At 39.6% G+C, this 23,628-nt stretch overlaps 2 protein-coding genes across 2 annotated transcripts in view; one reads left to right on the top strand and one right to left on the bottom strand.

The window, feature by feature from the left end:
- Window positions 1-5,343: 5,343 nt before the first annotated feature.
- Window positions 5,344-10,042, top strand: psmb7 (proteasome 20S subunit beta 7). Its single transcript, XM_038734356.1, has 8 exons — window positions 5,344-5,490; window positions 6,632-6,725; window positions 7,654-7,751; window positions 7,984-8,124; window positions 8,357-8,472; window positions 8,723-8,781; window positions 8,880-9,031; window positions 9,828-10,042. Exons 1-8 carry the CDS (start codon window positions 5,429-5,431, stop codon window positions 9,937-9,939), a joined length of 834 nt encoding a protein of 277 aa, XP_038590284.1. The 5' UTR covers window positions 5,344-5,428; the 3' UTR covers window positions 9,940-10,042.
- A 2,268-nt stretch (window positions 10,043-12,310) lies between these two features.
- The window catches only part of nek6 (NIMA-related kinase 6), a 33,969-nt gene continuing 22,651 nt past the window's right edge, over window positions 12,311-23,628 (bottom strand). Inside the window, exons 9-10 of the mRNA XM_038733566.1 lie at window positions 17,622-17,735; window positions 12,311-14,869 (exon numbers count right to left, since the gene is read on the bottom strand). Coding sequence (XP_038589494.1) covers window positions 14,759-14,869; window positions 17,622-17,735 — 225 coding nt within the window. The 3' untranslated portion in view covers window positions 12,311-14,758. The remainder of the gene's footprint in view (window positions 14,870-17,621; window positions 17,736-23,628) is intronic.

Raw genomic sequence — 23,628 nt, 5'->3', positions numbered from 1 at the left:
AGCCTGGTTCTGTTGCTCGCCCAGCTCTGGTTCTGGTGGTCATTCCGGACTCAGTCTAATAGGATAGTTAAGTTAGCTGAGGGCTAACTGAGCTTACTAGCTAATGCTAGTTAGCAGCAGTTATGATCTGATATGTGATATGCTGCTCCATATAGTTTTTTGTCTGTGAGTTTGACAGGTTGAATGTCTCAGTTTTTACACATTGTACCTTTAAACTGTGATGAATGACTAATACAATGAGATTATCCCTAAAATTGTTCTGTGCTTTAAGACTGAACTTTAGCAATAATATATATGGTGAATAATGTTATAAAGGGGAAATGTGACTTGTACATAAACTAGTAACATTTTACCTAAATGATGTACACCTCACAGGTCAATATTGTGAATTATTTGGCTGTGTTCAATACATTTTCAGATTTGCATTGATTAATGTGTTAACATGTTGTGTGTGTATTGTTTACCAAATCACAGAACCAGTCTGTTGTGTTCATGGAAAGATTCAAACAATTTATGTTTGTGTGCACATTTTTTTCTTTTATTATTCATAAAGTAACAGCTCAAGACAGTGAGACAGTTATTTGATGTCAGTATTGCAGAGTTCCAGAGTTCTGCCACCCTGGCCACACAATCCTCTATATCCTCTGTGCCACTGCGAAACAGAAAAGGCTGCTTTACACAACGTATTGAAAACTAATTACAGGACTTCTATGGATATTATACATGGTTGCCCATCTGGATCTTAATATCCTAAAAATGATACTAAATAATGTTTATCTCAGATAACAAAAACATAAACATGTCTGTTCATAAAGATATCATTGAAACATCCAGTCTGGGTATAATTTCTGTATTAAGGTAAGGTTTCCAAGATACACAGATTTGTTTCTTTGTTTACACATAATTTATGATTGGTGTACTTGAATTTGAAGCTACACCGATCAGCTATAACATTCTGACCACTGACAGGTGAAGTAAATAACACTGATTGGGTGGGATATATCACGCAGCAGTTGAACATTGTGTCCTCAAAGTTGATGTGTTAGAAGCAGGAAAAATGTGCATGCGTAAGGATTTGGGCGACTTTGAGGACCAAATTGGGAGGACTAGACAGCTGGGTCAGAGCATTCCAAAACGGTCTGCTGTGGTCAGTACCTAACAAAAGAAAAGCTTTTAACTGACGATATTGTCAGGGCCAAGGCTCATTGATACACGTGGGGAGCAATAGGGAGACCTAGATTATAAACAGAAGTTGTTCAATATCTTATGGCTGATCGGTGTAATTCCACTAACTCAGTAAAACAATTAGCAAGCTAAAATGTAAACTGAGTTGCATTTGAGTAGTACCTTTAGCATCTAGACCACACTGAACACAACCCAACATGAGATTTAGTCTTAATAATCATAACATTACCAATACAACATTACCACCTCCTCAAGCCTCAAATAAAATCCTTGCACATTTTAAAAGCAATTTTACATTTTGATAGAAATGGACTCTTATTGTGAGTATAGCAGGTTCTCTTTTAGTTCTGTTTTTGTTCTCCACCAGCTCCTGATAAAAATTGGGCTCTGCTGAATACTGCATGGTCTCTTACTGTGTGTGTCTGCTGTTTGCTGCTCAACAGTTAGTGTACAGTGGATTTATTTAAGCTTTTTCACTGAGAGCTGCTGCTGGAATCAGATGAATAGGAGCGCTGAGACTGAACCAAAGAAGCAAAGCAAACATATGTGTGTATGTGGCTGAATGTGTAATTTTTTTGTAACCTTTGGGATATGGAATAGACTTTCAAATGAAAATCTGTGGATTTAAGTAATGCGTTATGAGTAATGAGTTCTAATGGAGCCACTGGTCAGTCCAGCTGGAGGAAGGGGTTAATGATGATGAATGATGCTGAGCGTAAACACAAACTTTAGCTTTTGGAAACAAGCTCTAAGTCTGTGTAAAATCATCCCTAAGGAATATACATTCTGTCATACACAAAGCTTGTTATTTAGTCCAAGATATTGTATTGGAACATGAAGGCAGCACATGATGAGAAAACAGACAGACTTCCTGCAGGTTAAAGTCAGAGCACATTAAACCTTTGTTATCGGTCACTGAGATCCCACCGATTACACTTTCAACCACCTGTTTTGCCCACTCTGCTTTAATAAAAGGCTTAATCAACATAATGCACTCATCTTGTTGGGTGGAGGCGCACTATCTGATCTTGTCCACCTCATTGGAGCCTGTTTCCTACTCGACCTTGACATCCAGCTGGCATCAAGTTGGCATCCTTCCTGTTCAGCAGCATGTTTAAATACACAATATTAGAGGCCCTGAACATGCCTTCTGTTAGGACTAAGCAGAATCTCGTTTACCAGTGCGCTTAACTTCTTACAGAAAGTGAAACACTGTCATACTTTTGTGTGTTAGATTATACTTAAGTGGTAAAGCATACAGTATTCTGCATCCGCCCCCCCTTCTCTGTTCACATTGTCGTGCCCGGGTGCTACGGCGGATTTCCCTATCCCCAACTGCAAGCCTCGTACATCTTTCTGTTTCGATCATCAATAAATCATTTAATCATACCTGTTGATTGTGTGCTTCTTGCTCGTGAAAGGGATGAGTGAATTGGTGAGAGGCAGCTGTGGCTCTGGAGGTAGATTCCACTCCCGCTAATCTGAAGATCGACGGTTCAGTCTCTGGCACCTCGAAGTGTTCCTGGGCAAGATGTGATGTAGTGTAAAGCGCTTTGAGTGGCACTGTTTCCCATTTGAGTTTGTTGCATCAATATAGCCAAGTAAATATTCACCTAATACTCCATTTAAATTGTGGTGTGGTCTTTAGTTAGGCCTACATAAAAACCTAACTCTTTGACCTTTTGTTCACAAGAATGTCACATATGCTTCCATCATCTCTATCAGTTAGGTTTAAGATTTCACTTTAAGAAGTAATCCCAAAGCCTTCAGAAATGCATAGTTGTAAAGTTGGCTCAGTTTGGTTCAAAAGAGTCAAGTGATACTTAAATAGGCCTCTTCGATGATTTCTGTGGCAACTCTTCTATTTCTGTTGATTATCAGGGCCATGCTGTGTAATTTTTCTCCCTCCTTGCACATTTTGTCAACTAGTGGCCAAAGCTTTTTCCAGCTCTGTCTCTCCCAGTATGTTAAATCCTGCATGAATCGAAGCTTCTTCTCCTTCATCACTGTGGTGCTCAATTAAGCCTTCCAGCATGGTGAAGTGTGTCATCACTGGATTCTTTATCCAGTGTACAGGATTGGTGAAAAAACATTTGTTTTTCTCATATGGACCAATTAAACAAAGATTTCTAATATTTGCTGACAGCTTAAATTCCAGTGCCAATCTTCATGTGTTTAGAGATCCCTCGACTCACAGCATGCACATTCTCATTAGGTGTCTTCTTCTGGTCAGCTATCCCTTCGACATTTTCTTTAATAGTCACAATGTCCACTGTGTTTTAATATCTTTTGTTCAGAAAGTATTCCACTGCATTTTGATAAAAAGGAAAAATTATACCCTGCTGCTCTCAAATCAACATCTACACAACAGAGTAAAGTTGTGCTTCACATGCAATTTTTCAGTGCTGTGAGCTCCACAAACACAATTCCAGTCACTTCTATTAAATTTGGGTGGAGGCAGTAGTTTTACAGACCTGGACAAATAAAACTGCCACTATTGGCATGGAGAGATACCACTAGAGGGAACTAAGGAAGTTGTAATTTGGCTGTACCAACCCTTCATTAGTACTGGATGCCCTCTAAAAGACAACGTGCTCATTAAGGAGATCTTGTTCTATTTTGGATCATTTAAGTCAATAAAGCTTTTTTTATTCACATAAATAAAATAACGAAATTCAAGGATGATGTCAAAGTATAACCACAAAGCCTTGGTTTAACTTTCTTCCTAGACAAAAAATTATAAATTATATACATTTTTTATTATAAAATGTATTATTATAAAAATGTGTCTTTAAGGTGACCCTTTTGGTGGTGTGCTCCTCACCAATAATTGATTTAAATGTGAAAAGTGAAATGGATTAGGGAATGTCTCAAAGCCCCAAATTATATTATAATATATATAATTATATTATAATAAATTATAGTATTTTATTTTAAAAAATATTGTGTTTTAGTCTTTATTTCCTACCTACTTGTAATTTTAACATTTTACCAAAGTTATCCAAATTCCATCAACATGCCCTTCTAGCTTGAAAGTTATGTTACATACATACCTTTCCTCCACATAAATCTATCATAAAAATGGAGACAATTCAGTCTTAAAGCCAAATAAGGTCGATAAAGTTATTATTGATGTGATAGCTTATATGAGTTGAGTGATTTCTGAACGATTCCTCCTTGTTAAATCCTTTCCTGTAACAAGCAGATAATTGAATTATATAATGAAAGCTATAAGTGATCTTCAATTTGAAGAAGCACTGAGGATAGAACCCCATTTAATGATATATTGGATTGACATTATGAAACCTAAATGTAACGATACACATAAGCATTATGTAAAAAAAGGAAAATTACTCCTAGAGCTTTTTGGGACAACATTTTGGGACGTCATTAGCATTGATTGGCATGGCTATTACCATATTAATTCTGTATTACCAATAACATTAAAAACGTACACATCAACATTTTACACAAAATCCAATAACTGATTATATATTGTGTAAAACGAATCATAAAATTTAAATTCAGTGTATGAAAAATGAATAAATTGTAAACGTATTGATTCTATATGGGAAATTTCGCATACATAAATGCAAAGTAACAAAAGTTATCCCGAATTTCACTGGATTTTTAAGTGAACTGAATGAGTATATTAAGCCTCAAATTTATAAACACTGAAGAAAGTAATACAATTGTCAGACTGTACAGTGAACTCTTTAAAGAAGAACAACATGTTTTCCTCTTTTCTTTGTCTTTATTTTATTTCTTTTGCCATTTATTTAAATGTATTTCCTTGGTTCTCTATATAACATGTTTGTATATTTGTTCACATTGTCGCTGGATAATCCGATAATCCCACACACGTTAATAGACCTCACCTGTGATAATAAAGGCCAGCAGAGGGAGCTCACATTTGAAGGAGCACTACTACAGAACTTAAATGTAGCCCTTCTTTTATAGGCCTAAGCTCTGTTGTGGAGCCTAGGTCCTGCCATCTATTAGTGATTTTCAACCCAGAGAATTCCATTTTTTTAATTGCAAACGTCACTTTAGGGCGTAAAACTCCGGATCGGCGAAACGGTGCCAAATAGGGCCAAGTCAGGACCTTTTCGGGGTGTAGTTTGTTAGAGGAGAGGGTCGCAGTGGTACACTAATCTACGGCGTTTGAGGGTGGACACAAACGCAGCACCTCTAATGAGCCGCTTCCTTTACTTCCCGGAAACACAAAGCTTCATTCACCAAGATGGCGACACTGACTGTAAGCCGGCCACAGCTCGGGGGTTTCAGTTTCGAAAACTGCAAGAGGTAAGCGCTTTCCAGCTGATGAAAATCAGACCAAATCAACTACATCCCTGTGTTTAAAAAGATAGTCCCTCTTGTATTTCGGCGGTGGGCGGAATAGATGGGTTTTGACAGTTCTCGGGAAAGATGCTAGCTCATGTTAAGTTGGCTTCCCTGCAATGACTCAGGCATTTCTCCACGCTGGAATTAACGATATCTTCTACGTTTGAACATGAAACATGCTTTATGGTTAGGAACAGTGACATAAATTGCGTTTTTATTCTCGCAAGACAGTAAATTAGGTATGTTCTTTACATTTATTTTTAAAAAGGAAAATAACGGCAGAGCGTTTCTGCTCTTGATATTGAACCCACTGACGTTAACTTGATCTGCATTTAAATAGCCGGGAAACGTTAAACTATAGCTAGTTCATGAAGGAAAAAAACACCCAAAACAATAAAGAAAACCCCAGATGCAGAAAATACTTAGTGGAGGCGCTGTGTGATTAAATATGACCTACGTTAGTTCATATTTAATACAAATCTATGGTGTAAAAGTGGTTTTGTGATGGTGTTCTGTTGCTCCAACCTGACAGAAACACAGCAACAATATGAGTGAGCTTTTAATCAGCTCGGTTAGTTATGGTGATCACACCGTTTCAGCATTAAACAGTGGTCCCTCTCTCATTCCTTGCTACAGACTGCAGGAGCCCTTTAAAGCCCTTAACCTTTGAGGAAACATTTCTGAAACAAAAAAAGTGAAAAAAAATATTCAAACTTTAAACATGAACTCTTTGAACTCAGATGATTATGGTTGATATTGGTCACATCATGTAAAGTAAACATTTAAAAAGAAATGTATTACCCAAAACCAAATTTTGATCAATTTAAATGAATACCATGTAATGGATTCCCATACTGAACACTGTGAATGGCATTTCAGAGACAATGATATACAGACAGTGCCAGACCAAAAGCTATCATTCTTTTCATTCCTGTGTGTTACAAAGACACTTTATAGACATACAATTTAGAATGTAAAGAATACCACTAGGAAGGGAGGGAGAGAGGGGTGCAGTTGCTCTTAAAGACTCAGTGGGTTTTGTAGCGTCAGTTTTTACAGTGCCACAGTTATACAAATGTGTTTTTAAAATGATTCTTTTCAGAAATGCAGTTTTGGAATGTGAAGCTAATAAAGTGGGATGCAGCTTGCCTGCTGCTCGGAAAACAGGAACTACCATCTGTGGTGTTGTCTTCAAGGTAAGTAACAGAAACCAGGCAGCTTATGAACATAACATGTGCTAGTCTCCTAAATCTATGTCCTTTACACCTTTTATCATTTTGATAGAAACAGGGTTGCGGGGGCTTGGATAATTATGACACATTTATATCAATGTTAAATATTGTGCATTGTCCCTGATTTAAAAACTGTTAAGCCATCATATCCGGACTAAATAAATCCATGCTGTCTGTAGAATGTGTTACAAGCTGTCTGTATTTGTTAAGTTGGTAAAAGTGAAGTGAGCACAGGTGTTGTGAATTTGGTTAATTAACAGTATCCACATCATGTTGGCGTCAGTGATACACTGCGGTAGGCCTTTTTCCCAGCTGACATGTGGACTTGTCATACTGTGCTGTAAGCACAGCTGTTACAGTAACATTAACAGTGGCTCTGCTCCATTCAAGAGTTCCAGTAAGCTGTGACAGTATGAGCAATACCAGGAGCCTGGACGTGAAGCAGCTAAATAGAATTCAGCCATCGCTGGTTTTATGAGCACCTGTTCATTTCCTATTGTGACAAAAGGGTCTGTTAAAAGTAACAGACTAACACGCTGCAGCATGTCTTTCAGTGTGCACTTTATTGTCTCTGATCTCCAGTGAGGTGAAGGGACCGTCTGTCTTCACCATCTAGTATATCTGGTGTATGTACCTAAATCTCAACCTACAGTATGGAACTGTATATTCATTAAATGCTGCGTGATCAAGATCTAGACTATTATTTTCATTGTTGATTAATCAGTCAATTTGCCATCAATCAGTCAATTATCGTTGCAGCTCTAACTGAAACATGACAGACCTGGGTGCTGTGATTGTCAAGAGAGAAATGAGCGTGTCACCAGACGGGCTGATAGTTTTACCAGCCAGCAGCTTCACTCAGTGTGGGTTTACTTTGTGTTTCCCTCTGAAGGATGGCGTCGTCCTGGGGGCTGACACCAGAGCCACTGAGGGCATGGTGGTGGCAGACAAGAACTGCTCCAAGATCCACTACATCTCAGCCAACATTTAGTAAGTGGCAAGAGCTCCGCGTTTCACTGCAGGGTTGGGAGTTGTTTGCTCTTGTTGATACGAGTCCACATGGGCTCCGTGCACCATCTTGGGTGGAAAAACAAGTTGTTAGTAATTTTCCAATCTTACTCCTTGTGGCTTTAACAACATATCTGATTTGTAGTGTTTTATGTGATGGGGCCCTCAGCCTGCTGTATAACTGACGCTGCTGTGTAATGATGTTGTTGTTCAGCTGCTGTGGAGCAGGAACAGCTGCAGACACAGAGATGACCACTCAGATCATCTCCTCCAACCTGGAGCTGCACGCCCTCTCCACAGGCAGGCTGCCACGCGTGGCCACCGCCAACCGCATGCTCAAACAAATGCTCTTCAGGTTCGCTCCTCACACTGGATCACAACATATCATGAACACATTTTCTGGTGCAAGAGAAAACAGCCAGTTTTGGTCAATTTAAGTAAAATAAATACCTGACTAACCAGGGCTTGATCGCATTGATGTAAAAGTTAGTGTTGTCCATTTAATTATCATTTATTAATTCTTTAGACTTGGTTAAAAAGAGTCAAGTCACACTTAAACAGAAAAAGTAAGGTGTGTGTTTTCTCAGGTATCAGGGCTACATTGGGGCTGCTCTGGTCCTGGGTGGAGTGGACTGTAATGGCCCTCACCTTTACAGCATCTACCCTCACGGCTCCACTGACAAGCTGCCCTACGTCACCATGGGTCAGTGTCAAACACCCAAACCACTATTGCAACTGCAGCCTGGCGTCTTGATGGAACTCTGTTTATCTACTGCGTTTATTGTCATGTATTACAGCTGTTGCTATTTTAAAGCACCTATTCACCACATTTTTATAAAATTATGTACAAAAAATCAACCAAATGTCAGATTTGTGATCAGCTGCAGTGATGTGGTCTTAATTGTCTGCTCGGGGCTTTAAGCTGCTCTTTTCTTTTTTTCTGCTCTCTAAAGGCTCTGGGTCCCTGGCTGCCATGGCAGTGTTTGAGGACCGCTTCAAGCCTGACATGGAGGTCAGTCATTCATAGCAACAATACACACAGTCCTATAAGGAGTCTGATCCCAAACATGCTGGTCTTCATTTGAGCATCGATGTTTGTTTGTTTGGAAGGAGGAGGACGCCAAGCGGCTGGTGCGAGATGCCATCGCTGCAGGCATCTTTAATGACCTGGGATCTGGCAGCAACATTGACCTGTGTGTTATCACCAAGGGCAAGGTGGACTACATCCGGCCCCATGATGAGGCCAACAAGAAGGGTGTCAGGTGAGAACTACACCAGTGATGCTTATTGATTATTGCTGCTGTCACATAAATGTTTATCTGTAATCCACTGGATTAAAATGCAGGCTGTGATTTTATTTATCCGTTGCCATGGTGAATAGCAGTATCAGAGCCTCAGTGATATTATGCCCTTTTCCCCACGTACACATTTAACTCAGAGTGAACATATTCAGAGTTGACTGAACTAATGAACGGCTCTCAACACAACTTCAGCCAGTACTGTGTCGGAAATGAAGCAGCAGCTGCTCAATAAACAGTGAAAGTTCAGGGTTTAAACGCTCCTGCTTACAATATATTTTCATGCTGCACATCAGGAATCCACCTCTGCTTTACCACAGTGCATCCTGACATCTCCAGTCATTACAGAGCATGTTGGGACATTGTAATCCTGATCTTACCTCATTAACTCTCATCACTGGTGGATGACCTGTTGTCTTATTGTTTGTTCTGCTTGAAGAGTAAAAGAGCACGAAGCCTTGCAGCTGTGAGTACAGATGTTCAGTGCACAGTTAACAGACGCTGCCTCTCAGTCATCTGGATTTGCTGCTAATTAACCAGTCTATCGTCTTAGCCTGCTCCGTTTCACTTTGCATCACTAACGTGCATGGCTGTTGGTTGATGTGCTAGATGGTTGTCTAAAACGGCATGCTGTGCTGATTTAGTCTGTCAGATGTGTGGAACCACATTAAACAAGTCTTAAAGCCTTGTTTAGTGGAAGCGCTCAGCCCCAGGTTTGACTGACATATTAATCCACGCGTCTTCTTTTCTCCTGATGTAGAACTGGCGAGTACAAGTACAAACGAGGAACTACTGGTGTGCTGACGAAGGTGGTGACCTCGCTGGCGCTGGAGGTTGTGGAGGAAACTGTACAGACTATGGATACCTCCTAAAGTTCTTGTACAATGTTTTTCTTGATGTAACTTGCTCTCCTTTAGAATTCCTAACACAAATGGCATGTTTTTCCATGATTTACAATAAAAGTGTTTGAGCTGATTCATGTTTTGTTCATGACATGTCTTAAGTAGCTTGTTTTTAAAGTTGATGAGCTACAAATAAAACAGCGGTCTGTTTTTAAAGTTTCACTTAAGAGCAGTCATATCACTTACTTTAGTTTAATCATCACGACTTGTGTAAACTGGTCTGACATTTGTGGTGGGTTACTGAGAGTGCTCTCTATACATTTGTTTTAATAAAATGGTTCAACACTTTATGGGTCTGTTAAAAAGCTAATCTTTTGGTTATTAGGTATACAGTGGGTTCACAATTATGTCTGTCTTAAAATAGTGTAATGGAATAGATGATGATGATGATGTGGATTTTGTCCTGTCACTAATATTGATTCAATTCAATTTCAATTAAATTTTATTTATATAGCGCCAAATCACAACAGTTATCTCATCGCTTTTCATAAAAGAGCAGGTCTAGACCGTTCTCTATAATGCTATTTAAAGAAGCCCAACAGTTCCCACCAAGAGAGCAGGAAAAACTTCCTTTAAGAGGCAGAAACCTCGAGCAGAACCATGGCTCAGGGTGGGCAGCCATCTGCCTCGACCGGTTGGGGTGAAGGAGAGAGAGAGAGAGAGGGAGAGAGGGAGAGAGAGAGCAGGAGAGGAACAGGGAGAAAAAGAGAGGGATGGAAGAACATTGGAAAAAGATCTTTTAATGGTCAGGATGAACAGGAGAAATGATTACAGCAAGCAAAACCTGTCACAGTGCACATGCTTTAAGACAGGCATTGTAAGTATTTAATTTCGTTACAAAATGTTTGTTATTCATAACAGAAGAGTAAAGGAGATGTCAGCAAGTCTGCATATTCGTGTAAAGGCCTCCTCAGCTAAACAACCTGAATGGTTTTACTGTGGGTTTTAACAGAAAAAGAACTCCTGACTAAAGTGTTAAGATAAAAAACAAGCTTTACATGTACATCATATGGTGTTCATAATGTCTTTCTCTGCTCATTTCTTCCTTTATATACAGTCTATGGTTTCTTCAGGTTGTGCCTTTATCACCCATCTTTCAGAAATACAGGTTCATGGTCATAAATATAAAATGCTGCACTCCAGGGGGCGCAGCATGTCCACAGGATGGATGACGATAAAACGTTGCCAGCCCTGTCTCCTCACAAGGATTTGTCTCTGTCAGTATGTGGGTTCTAGAGATAACATACTCGGATGATCACTGACCAGCGTGAACATGATGAATGCCTTCTGTGCGTAATTGAGTGCACGTTCATGTTAAACCCTCCAATAAAACCATATAAGGCTCAGCGTCCTGCCCCACATGCCAGGAAATGGCTATTCATTAAAATTACATCAAAGAGTAAAAAGAAGAACTTTGGGAGTTTGTTTTCTGAGATCCATAAAGGACAGTCTGTCGTCAGCGTTGGAATTAAGGGAACCGGGTTGGGTCGGTGAGTCTGTCCGGGGAGTTCCGGCTCCAACACGTTTCCCATTTGCAGAAGCACAGGCAGGGATAATCTGAACCAACAACATTCATCTTGTCACTGCCAACACTCAAGGGCCTGGAGTCCAAAAGATTAGACTTTCAGCTGACATGTAGCCTGCAAAGACTAATTAACCTTCAGTTACTGCATCATTTAAATCAGTTTGCAGTGTGAAATGTTCCTATTCATTTTGAATTATACAGTAGCATCAGCAGCCATTTAAGTAAATGGCTACATGAATATGTTTAAAATTATATTATTATTTGAATAACAGTCAAACAGGATAGTGTCAGCATAATTATTAAGTGTAATTTATATAGGAGTTTAAAACTATAATTTGCTTCAAAGTTTTTGCACATGACTTGTACAACAGGACTGGTCCTAAAGTGTGTTTATGCAAAGAGAAATTCAAACTATGTGAAAATTGGTGAGTGCAGCAAACTCTCCCACATCTCAGCTACTTAAGAACAAATGTGTTGTTCGACTGGTTCTTGCATGAGGCTCATCGTCTCTCTTCCTTTCATGATTTTGGGTTATATTAAAGGAAGCATGGAAATCATTTAGCAGTGGTTGCTTTATAATGGGAATAACAAGGTTACAAGACTCATTAAGCTATGTTTTTTCATCTTTTGCAGTACATCGTATTTTTTAAATAAATGAGGAAGCACTTGACAGTGATTCCACTCACAGCTAAATTTAATATGTTGTACCGAAAAGTAGAGCTGGTAAAAACAAAATGTCACAAATAGATGGAAGATAGAGACAAGATATAAAGATAGAAGTTGTTGTGTAAACATGATGAAAAGTCTGAAGCACCCTTCCTGTGTATGTAATACATTTATTTTATTAGCATAGAAGACAAGTTGTCATTAACAAATGAATAAAATAATGGTAATCTTCTGTATGGTGAGGCACTGTGCATTGGTATGATCCTTACATAAGAACATTTCTGAAAATATTCTGGTTTACCACGCTCAAAATGACTTTCACAGCATCTCATTTCTACGGTGTCTACAGTTTCACAGTAACAATGGTTTATATTTGCACATATAAACACTGAACAGGATCATAAACTGCATTCTGGTATTGTACATCACATAAAACTCTTTGGAACACTAAACAGCTTCCACCACCTTAGCACAAACCTTTATTCTAGTACAACTGGATGTGTGTTTTGTATATGGCAGCGCTCGATATTGTGCTATTTCTTCACTTTCCCAGGGATAACGAAAAAGTTTTTATTACAAGATGCTTTTTCTTTCTCTCAATTCTATCAACACTGAAAATGATATGCAAAATATAAGTATATAGGCATTAGCAGGAGCAAGGACAAGCACACAGTGACAATGGGCAATGTGAAAAATAAAAGTCCAAAGTCTCCTTCCAGACAACTGGAGGCTAAGAAAGGCGGTGGGGGATGATGATGATTTTTTTAGGCCTGTAATCTGAAGATCACAACTCCTTTGTCTTGTTATAAAGAACAGTGTGATCATGATTTAAGGGAGCAGTGTGTAGGATTTAGTGGCATCTAGCAGTGAGGTTGCAAATCGCAGCCATCTGATAACCCGTCCCTCACATTAAAGCGTGTAGGAGAACCTGGGGTTCTAAATTCTAAATTCATGAAAAGACCTCTATAGAGGCAGCATTTGGTTTGTCCGTTCTGAACTACTCTAGGAACATGGCACTGCAACATGGTGGGCTCTGTGGAAGAGGACCCTCTTCCTCTGTAGATATAAAGGGCTCATTCTAAGCACTCTTATTTTCAGGTGATTATACACTAATGAAAACATAGTTTAGAATATTTTATTCCATTCTTGCCAACATTCCTCTAAATATTATACACTGGTCCTTTTAAGGGGTTTCTTCCTGATTTTGTACTCCACTCCTTTAATGTTTGGAGACTTGCAAGACAGATTTTTTTTAAAGGATGGTGAAAACTGAAGCAGCAGAGGCTGAGATATCTCTACAGTATGTAGAGTAGAAGTCAGGATAACTCAGCATGAAGTAAACTTCATGTCCCCAGTTTAAAACTCAGACTTTATGTTTGGTGGTCTGCAAGCCCATGCTGAGATAACCCTGATGACATCACAATGACATCGTAGGGGTTGTTTTATCAGACTTAATAAAGCTCCTCCAGAGCCACTCCGCCTCCAGAAGACATTATATAACTGTAACATAACATTATATAACTAAGGCTGAATGGTACTAACCAGGAAGTGCTCTAAATATCACCTGTTTTCTCAATAACTTCTCTAAAAACAGAACTGTTCAAATAATATCATGTCTCATCATCAACATCACCAGCCACCGCCATCTGATTGTGGCTAAAATGCTGTATGGTTGGTCCTACTTATCAGTGTTTGAAACTAAACTCAAACGAACAACGCACCTAAGCTCTGCTGATGCGTTTGTATTTCCAAGAAGGACAGGATAGCCCATTGAACCAGCTGTCTCCCAGTGAGCTCTGATAAACCTCCACTCTGTGCAGTCCTCACATGCACATGGGGACTGTGGCACTTCATTAGCAGATGGGATGTGGTTGAAAGCTTTGGAAAAAGCTAGTGAGTAAACCTTGAATCAACATTATTTTGTGTATTTTGGGAAAACAGGCCTTCAAAAACTAAGTAAGAGCTCCACACCCTGAAGATAATGAAACACTTAAATGATTATCTTGAGATACTGGGCCGAGAAAAGTTAGAACCACCTCAGTTACTCTGGCGTCCACACAGAAGACCTTCTGTTGGAAATAAATATATGTATCACACGTCAAGTTTTCTAGATGATCTCCAACACAACAGACTCACTGCAAGCTAACATTTAGACAAAAGCTGCGTCCTTTCAACAATCATTCTCAGATAAATCTGACTTATTATTGCGTTATTATTTACTAATTGTTAGCCCGGAAAATTAAGTACTGCACTATAAGAAGCCTTGATTACAATAATAGACACAATTGCAGACACTACCTGAAACAAAGGGTATGAACTTGGAATGCAAACCCTGTGGAGTTGTACAAGAAAATAAACTTTGAGAAATCTGATCATAGTCATAAACCCCACTTTCCAAGAGTGCTGCACCACTAACGCCCCTCTTTACATCCTCCACAACAGAAAATAAGTGGGTGTTTTGATGTCAAAACATCACGGTCCACAAGTGCAAGTCTTTCCATGGTTTCCTGCCATCCAGTTGAGGGTAAGGCTAACACTTTTCTGCGGGATCGGGCAGAGCTCACTTCTAGTGGTCCTCAGACTGAGCAGAAAGGGGGCTCAGGTGCTGGAAGTCCACATGTGCATCTGTTTGGCGATCTGCAGCACAAAGATGATGTCCGGCCGCTGGTCAGGATCCGGGCTGATGCACATGCTAACCAGGTCTCGCAGCTGTGAAGAGTGGGTTGTATTAGCTTAGGAGATAAGGCAGGTGTTATTCAAAATTGTTGTCATTGTTAAAAAATCCCATGAAAAGACCAAAACCAACAATGTGTTAGTCTGTATCTAAGCACATTACAACATGATGCACTTTCTAACTGCAGGTTACCACCAGGAGGGCCAGGGGTGGAAATGAACTTTTTGTCTCATCTGCCAAGGTGGCTGGTAGATGAAAAAACCCACCGGCCAAGCGTATTTTTTACCGGCCAAAATTATAATGATCTCACTTAAAAGTACAGAAACAGATATATATACACATTTGTTTCAGTACTTTTAATTGAGATAATAAGGTATTATGTCAAAACCAAACTCAAGAAGAGGCCAGAGTGAAATTTGAAGCAAAATTATATTATTGCTATTAGTATTAAAGACATAACAGTAAATTGCTTTCTAAACTTACAAGATACTTATTAATGATTCAACTTAAATCTCATCACGGCTCACTCTTCTCATGCTTTATCATTCAACTTAAACCTCCTTATCGACTGCTCACTTTCTACGATCAGCCTCTTCTGCCCTCCTGGTTCTGACAGAGTCCTGGTGCCACAGCATCACAGCTTTTGTGAGATCAACATTTTTTATACAGCCTATGGATTAGTCTCCTTGATCTCTGGGGAGGACAGCAGGACCATTAGAAGATCTGACAGTGGATCAGACACTAGACTGGACCACCAACTTTATTTTTTATTTTCTGCTTTAGCCTCCTCTTTGTTGTCTCGTTTGTTGGTTTGTTGGTTGGTTTTTTGGCTTGCCAGCTAAAAGCTAAAAATACTCCCAAGTACAACTTTTGTGATTAGCTCCACTAGCAGCTCTATTTCACGGGGTAAGTGACTGAGCCAATATGCCGGCTCGCTGCACTGTATGAAAGGTATGGAACTGATGTTATCCGCCTCTGAGATCAAAAAGTTGGGGGTGGGCGTCCATTAACGCCCACCCCCTTACAAATCTACGCCAATCAAACACAAGTAACATGAAATGAACATAAACAACCAATGAATCCTCCTAATCCATGTCATACACGATTTTAGATCCCTTGGTAAATTGGGGACCAATTTAAGTGTGACAAACAAAAACGCCGGACAGAAAATCCACCCACATTTGGCAGGTGCTAATTTCCATCCCTGAGGAGGGCCACCACGCCAAAAAGAGAAAATATTTAAATATACAGGCAGAACTGGGGAAGACCAAATCCACCTTTACCAGACCAAATAAAAGTTGAAAACAACAGAATCAAGCTTCTTAAAGTAAGATTGAGGAATGCTCACTGGGTGTGACTGAAAGACATTTAAAAACCTAAGCAATAGCATTTAAGAGTTCTTCAAGCTTTTAGTGCCTTTACTGCAGCTTGTGCAGTGCCCATTCACAGAGGCCGATGTGACACCTCCCTGTGCTTTTTAAATGTGCAGTGCAGTACTTGTTCAAAATGTGCGTGTTACGGAGGAGTATGTATTATTGTGGTGTTTTGTCCCCTCTCGTTGCTAGGTTTCGGTTGAGTGGTGATTGCGGACAGAATCCACCTGTGCTCACACAGCTACAGGATAAAGGAGGCGGTTCCTCCATGGGTTGCTCTCTCACTCCATCATGGACGGCCGGCGGCAGACTGTGCTCGGGGGGAGGGGGCCCATGTGTACCTGTTTGTTTTCCGTTAGGTTTGGCCTGGAGTATGTTTCCTGTGACCTTTGTTTCTTTTTGTTCTAATAATAAAACACATGGTTAATTTTTCATCAGGCGTCTCCCATCCTTGCTTTCGGTACTTAACATCAATGGATTCTCCCTAATCCCCTACTGGGACGTAACAGTGCGTCTCACATTGGTTTCACCTACAGCATTAATAACACAGCAACACTGAAACAACATGACAATGGTGGAGATACTACTAGATATTCAGCGCTTCCTTAGAACTTCATTACACTCTTACAAACCCGTTTCAACACATTCTGTTTTTAACATATATAAAAACTGCGTGATGACGATAACTACACTGCATAAGCTGTTCTCTAGTGTATTTATTAATTCTGAACGTGTCGTGTCCAAATTGCACCAAAGGCAACACTGGGTCCGCAGAAACACACCTGCTACATGTGAGATCAACTGGATGAACAGTTCTTCACTTAATCAAAATACTAACAGACAGGCTACCAGGCAGACAGACAGATTCCTGCCTTTATTAGAGAGATGTTGAAACTTGAAACTGATGCCGTTATGATGATACCAAGGTAGGCACCTCTCTCACTTGGACTCATCTCACTTTACAACACTGCATTATGCTCACACATTCACAACTACATCACTGATGTCACTGACTGACACACTCCACATTTGTAGGTATTTCTTTAGTTCTTTACAATATTACAGTAAATACCTTTCCCAGTTATGACGCAGAGAGGAATAAGATTTTTCAGGCTTTGATACACACACAATATTTGTTAGTAGGAAGCATTCAAGGTTGGTTTGGCTGTGCACATGGGATTTGTTGACTAGAAGACATTCTACATACTGACAACTGGCCTCAATGACTTAGCTGCGAAGAAACAATTATTAATTAGAGAGAGACAAAAAAAACAGGATTCTTGCTACTGTTAGTATTAGTTTTTACTGATTTATGTTACCATGCGATGATAGGATGAACTGTATTAACCCTGAGAATTATCTTAATCAAAGTGGCATCCAGTGAGGCCAGACAGTCAGTTTTGTGTTGCTCTACCTTCTCAGAGTAATGGTCCGGTGGGAGGGGAGGGTAATCACACTGCTCAATCTTCTGGCAAAGGGACAGTAGGTTCATCTTGTCTCCATAAAACGGACTCTGCAGCGCTGCCATCTGAAGAAAGAGAAGAAAGGCTGCATGAGAAAAATCCTTGAATGAGTTTACATACAAAGTCAATGCAAAGACAAGTAGAGCCGCAATTTCCTGTCGGGCGGTGCTGGTGATGCGAAGGCGAAGGAAGGAATTCGCATGATGCTGTGGAGAGGGCCGGGTAGAGCGGGCGAATGAAAATCTGCTGGCCGGCTGAGAGTTGCTAAACTTGGGCTAGAGAAGCAGGGAGCAGCACTCCAGCTTTTGGATAAATAAAACACCCTAAGCCGGACTGGATTCTGCTCTGACAACTACGCCATTTGCTCGCGGGAGGAGCTCGGAGTAAACTGCTTTTATTAAATGAGCTTTTCACTTTAGTTTTTGGGATTACAACGTTGGTTTATCTTCACTGGAGCTTCTCAGCAGCTAGATTCCATGCATATCCGGTTCCACTGTTGTTAGCGTTGTTTGGCACTACTACATATTTATATTAAAAAAAACGGACAAAACTGGACATTACTTGGAGAAAAGAAAGCGAGGAGGTTGAACTACCTGGTGAGTTCAGAAAACATGTGTCTGTAACTTTATTCCAGCTATCAGTGTACTTTACTGTGACCAAGTTAGCATAGCATAGCCCTGATCGATCCAAACTCCATTCAGAAAACAAACATTTTAGAAGTTGTTGTCCTGCTGACAGAGCTGACAAAGCATGAATTCATATGTTTAACAAATCTGCATCATATTGTAGTTACTTTGGAATCAGTTTTATCCGTTTATTGCTACTTAATCGCGGCAAAATGTTTACTTTGGGTTCATACAGCTGTAGTAATGGTGAGTTGTCTTTATTCGCGTTATCACGTTGTGTGTGAACACTCCAGGGATGTCCAACGATAAAACTCCCACGAGGAGAGCGTTGCGTGGATTAAATTCGCGTTTGGTCTGAATGCACAGTTACTACTACATGTCACGTTAACCCATTCACACACATTACTGATGGCAGAGTCTGAAAGTTTCCCCTAGAATGACAATGTAGCTTTCAAACTAGAGGACATATGAATGGAATTCACTGAAAATTCTCGGGCCCCAAGAGGATTACTTCTAACTGTTTTGGGGATCCCCTGAATTTCCATCAAGTTTACACTTGTTCAAAACATATGTCTATTTTAACGAACAGATTACAATGAAACTGACTGAGCACATTCATGCTCCCCAGGGAATCACTGATTCTATGTTATTCCAATACATCAGCTTTCCTTTAGCACCTTATTACGTATAATGTAACACTGTAGGTTGACTGCAGTGACATGTGCTGAGCATGTGTTCCCCAGAGGATGAACACTTCAGAAAGTTATTATTCCATTACTTGTCCTGTACTGGCAACATGACTTCAACCTACCAATGTGTTTGCTCCTTAGAAGAGCTGAACTGTCAGCCACACATTTAGTAGTGTCACACTGTACTCATCAGCACACTGAGTTTGCTTAGATGTAATGTAGATGGATATGTTGGTATGCAAGGTCAGTAGCTGTTATGTTACACATCCACTTAATGACTTCTTGTTCGTGTTGAAACTATTTCCACAGACAAGAATAAACTTTGATAATGGGTAAGTTTCTATTTTTTCAGGTTTGTCTTAATACTGGCATGTTGAAATTGTTTATACAGCCACAAGAGATCCCATTCTAAATCGATTCAGACTGCTATAGCCTCATATTAACTTCTGCATTTTCATTGAATTTGTCCCCTTCTCCACACGAAGCAGGGTTTTGAAAAAGCTACCAAGTAAACCCTGAGTCAGGATTGTTTGTCAAATTTTCAGTATGTTGTCAAGTTACCCAACAACCTCATATTATAGGGAGTATGACATGTTTGATACTACGGGCTGCTAGCAGATATTTAGACAATTAGAATACCTTCTGCATTTGACTCTGGGAAAGGATGCTGACTACCAAGAAAAACGTGATTCATCAGACCAGGGGCTCATTTATAAAAACAATGCGTGGAATCCATACTAAAAGTGTACATGCGCACAAAAACCCGGAAGGGCGTACGCCAAAAGAATTCAGATTTATAAAACTGTGCTTAAGCACACCTTGAGAAAACCAGTGGTTATAGCCTAGGCTATTTGTATTTGTACCAGGCTGGGGCGGGTTGGTCCAAGAGTACGGCTCTATGAAATCTAAATCACTGTATTAGCCAGTCATCATCATGGGCCAGGAAATCTTCATGGTCCCTGAACACTCCATTCATGTTGTCCTCTGCAGTGCCATACTGCAGCCATACAGCATTATACACACAGTATTTACCAATCAAACTGATTACTTCACACCTTGCCAAAATGATATAGTGATTGGTGAATGCATTTTTTTTTATCTCTGTTTTGAAAGGCTTAGCCTGCATTTTGATGAGGACAGGTGGTGAGGATGGATTGTAGCCATTGTGCGAGAGGTGTCGCTAGCTTTATTTCCAGACTACGTTTATTTACACAGTCCATATGTTCAGGTGGTTCGAGGTGTGAAGGCAGATCTGCTTGTGCGCCACCGTGGTGTCTTAGTGCGCTCTGTGCGCCTGGCAGCACATTGTGTTCACAGGGTCTACAGTTCTTTAAAGATTTTTGATGTAATCAATCTACAACCGATGATCATTTCATCAGTTAGCCTACTTAACATGCAAGAACTCAGTTAAACATCTTGTTTTCACTGTCCACAAATTGTTTGTTCAACTCAAAGAAACATAGATTGTAAATTTTAGAAACATAAACAGGAAGCATGAATTTCATATAATCAAATTTAGATAATTAGATGTTTTAGAGTCATTGTAATGATTGGATTATTACATTTGTGGGCTATCGAAATACAATTAATCCATTGATCCCAAGACTATAAAAACCCATGGATGATATTTCATGCATTCACTGTCTAAATGGCTTCCATGCTCTTAGAGGCTTTAGGCATGGGATCGATTGGTTGAATTCTTGATTCAGTGAAACAAGTTATTACGTGGGGGTTGTTGTGACGCTCAAAAATGTATCCATCATTTTACAGCCGCAACAGCAGTGACAGTGTAGGCTACAGTGGAGCCTATGACGTAAGCACACGTTTAACCAACTAGGTTGTGAGTGGCCAGTGAGACCAATAGCTTACACGCACGCAGCACTCTCACATGCACTCTGGTGAGCATGCAGCAGTAGTTATTTCTTATTTTGCCATTTTATTTCAATTTAATTCTCCACCATACTTTAGTGTTTTCTCACTACTTGAATCTGCTCACCCTGCTTTTCCCTTCAGTTCTCTTTTCCCCACAATCACACATGCACACACTTACTCTGCTCTCTTGCTGCAAACACCATGGCTTGCCCCACCTCTTCCTGTCACTCTGTCCCTGCATGTGTCTGCTCTGCTGACTTTCTCCATCAGCAGTATGTTTTATAAAGTCACCGAAAAGACAGAACTCGTCTTTAGGATTTTTCATTTTTCAGGAGGCTTGTTAATGACACAGCCTATCAAAACAATCTAAACCAACGTGTTACCGAATGACATCTGCACTGGTGGGTTCACTGTTCACTGTTTCTTTACCTGGTCCGTGCTTGTAAAATATCCACCGTCTTGTTGCAATGAAATTTAGGATGACTTTCACAATAACCAAAATTGATTAATCAAACATGAACTCACATCAATTACTTAGGGTTAGGGACAGATTTGCCTGAATTTTTATTGTAACATAAACCAGGAGTTTTTTGGTCAAGTGAAAAAGTTAGATGATCTTTTTGAAATGTTTCAAAATGCAACACTTCCATAGTGGAACACATGGAAAACAATGAACGTATTATATCATCATAAAGTATGTACCATATTTTGTTTACCTTGAAAAAAACTTTCTATTGTCATTTTGGTCTCCTACTCCCTCATCCGACTTGGTGTTTTGTCACCGTGTTCTGACACCACAGTACGTCGTACCTAGCTGTATACCTGGATGCTGTTTGGAGCTCTGGTGCAGCTAACCCTGGTGCTGGTATCAGAAATGGAGGGGGAGGCGTGGCAAAGACAAGACTAGAATAGAACTGGGAAATTCCAGTAATTTTTTGCCGTGTTTCCTTGGCAATTTCGTGTATCTCATGCTGCATGTGGGATTCCACTGCTTTGATCAATAACTGAGATTGTTTTAAGCCATTTTAATACAAATAAGTCCTTATTTTTAGATGAATGAATTCCGTGCCTTTTACAACTTTCTAAGGGTCCGTGGGAACCCTGTATGAAGAGTGCTACCGTGTGGTAGATGTGGTGATGCAGCCAGAGAATAAGTGAGACTGACACATAATGCTGCCCATTCAGTCTGTTAGCCTGTCAAAACCTCTCACATGCACAGAGAATCTCCAGAACACAGAGGATTGTGAAACCGTTGTCTGGAGAGGACTGTCTCAACAATGGCTCAGCATTCCAATGAAACACAAGGAAGTATGACTAAGAATAGGAGTTATTGTTCACAGCGGTGGCAAGCATCTACTTGGAGGAAAGTGGACTTTTTGTGAAAGTCCAAATTAAATTAAATAACTTTTTTTCTGCTACAGCATATCTGATGTGTAAATCACAAGCACTGTGTTCTCCGTTTAGTAAACATCAGAATATTTTTTTTTTTTGGTTTCTTGATGGTGCCTCATGCTTTTGTATTAAATAGTTAGAATACCATTAGTTATCCACCTACATACATTGTGAATGTTTTTTTCTATACAGCCAATCAAATGGCTTAATTTTTAACTGTATTCAAATAAAGCAGAGCAGATAGTCACAATGAGCCAGACTTTGAACAACACGCATTAGCTTTCCTGCTAAAGGCTCCTTCTTAACTAACTTACTGATTTTACTCAAATTTTACACCAAAATCAATTCAAAATCTCCATTTAGGCATCACTAGTCATTATACAAACTCCAAACCAAGACTGCTACTGACCTCTATTTATTGAATTAAACCTACGTGTTTAGGTTATTTGAGCAAGGTCATGACTGATGACGGGAGACAACACCATTCTGCATTAATGAATGAACTGAAGTTATTTAAAAGCAAAAATAGGCCGCATTTAAAACACAATGTTAAAGTAAGTCAACTGTAAAATAGATACGAGAACGAAGATGCCTTAAAAAAGCTGTAAAAACACTCAAATGGAGCTTTGAGTGGCATTCTGACCTCTACAATGAAAACTGACTGAGAAAACCTTCCAGACCTAGAGTACGACACAGAATAAATAAATCAATTACGCAAACAAAATATTGATATCTACCGACACCAAGTTACTGTCCCATTTCTCTCACATAGATATAAAAATCATCAGTAAGATACTAGCCCACAGAATATAAAGTCACTGCATCCATAATAAATCCAGATTAAATCGGTTTCACCAAAGGTAGACATTATTCCTATAACACTGTTTCATTCATTACTCATCCTTATGTAGGTACCACTGGAACTCCAAAATAAATTTGTTCATGTAGAGATGTATAAGTTTTACTATGACATGGAAACCATTATGGGTAATGTATTTTTTCGTCGTTCTGTGGGAAACACTGAGCTGTGTTATACTGCTGTTTGTTTTCAGTTAGATTTCAATCATACTAAAAACTCTGTCCAGCAGCCTGACCTGGGGCACTTTTTGTTGTGAGATGTGTCTGAGTGAGAAAAGGCTCTGTAACCTGCTGCAAGTAAAAACATGTAAAAGTTAATTAAAAGCAGTGTTTTATAATGAACATAGAGATAAATAGACCCCAGTCAGAAAAGTCAAAGCTAATGGGGATCCTAGTAAGAAGAATTTTCCAATAAAGAAAAGTTCCAAAATTGTTTGTGTATGCTGTCAATTATAGTTATTAGAAAGAAGAATAAAAAAAATGATATCAGCAGGTCAGACCTTTAAAAAAAAAAAAAATCG

This window comes from Micropterus salmoides, unplaced genomic scaffold (assembly GCF_014851395.1).
Source record: "Micropterus salmoides isolate LMB-PRFRI ecotype aquatic unplaced genomic scaffold, ASM1485139v1 Ms_hic_scaffold_20, whole genome shotgun sequence".
Lineage (NCBI taxonomy): Eukaryota > Metazoa > Chordata > Actinopteri > Centrarchiformes > Centrarchidae > Micropterus > Micropterus salmoides.
Note: the sequence above shows the minus strand (reverse complement) of the source record. Positions and strands in the feature narration are given on the sequence as shown.

Bases quoted from the DNA above. Each gene is read 5' to 3' on its own strand.
- psmb7 (XM_038734356.1), top strand. From the start codon at position 5,429: ATGGCGACACTGACTGTAAGCCGGCCACAGCTCGGGGGTTTCAGTTTC. The intron at 7,752-7,983 runs GTAAGTGGCAAG...GTTGTTGTTCAG, and splicing joins TACATCTCAGCCAACATTTA to CTGCTGTGGAGCAGGAACAG. The intron at 8,473-8,722 runs GTCAGTGTCAAA...TGCTCTCTAAAG, and splicing joins GCTGCCCTACGTCACCATGG to GCTCTGGGTCCCTGGCTGCC.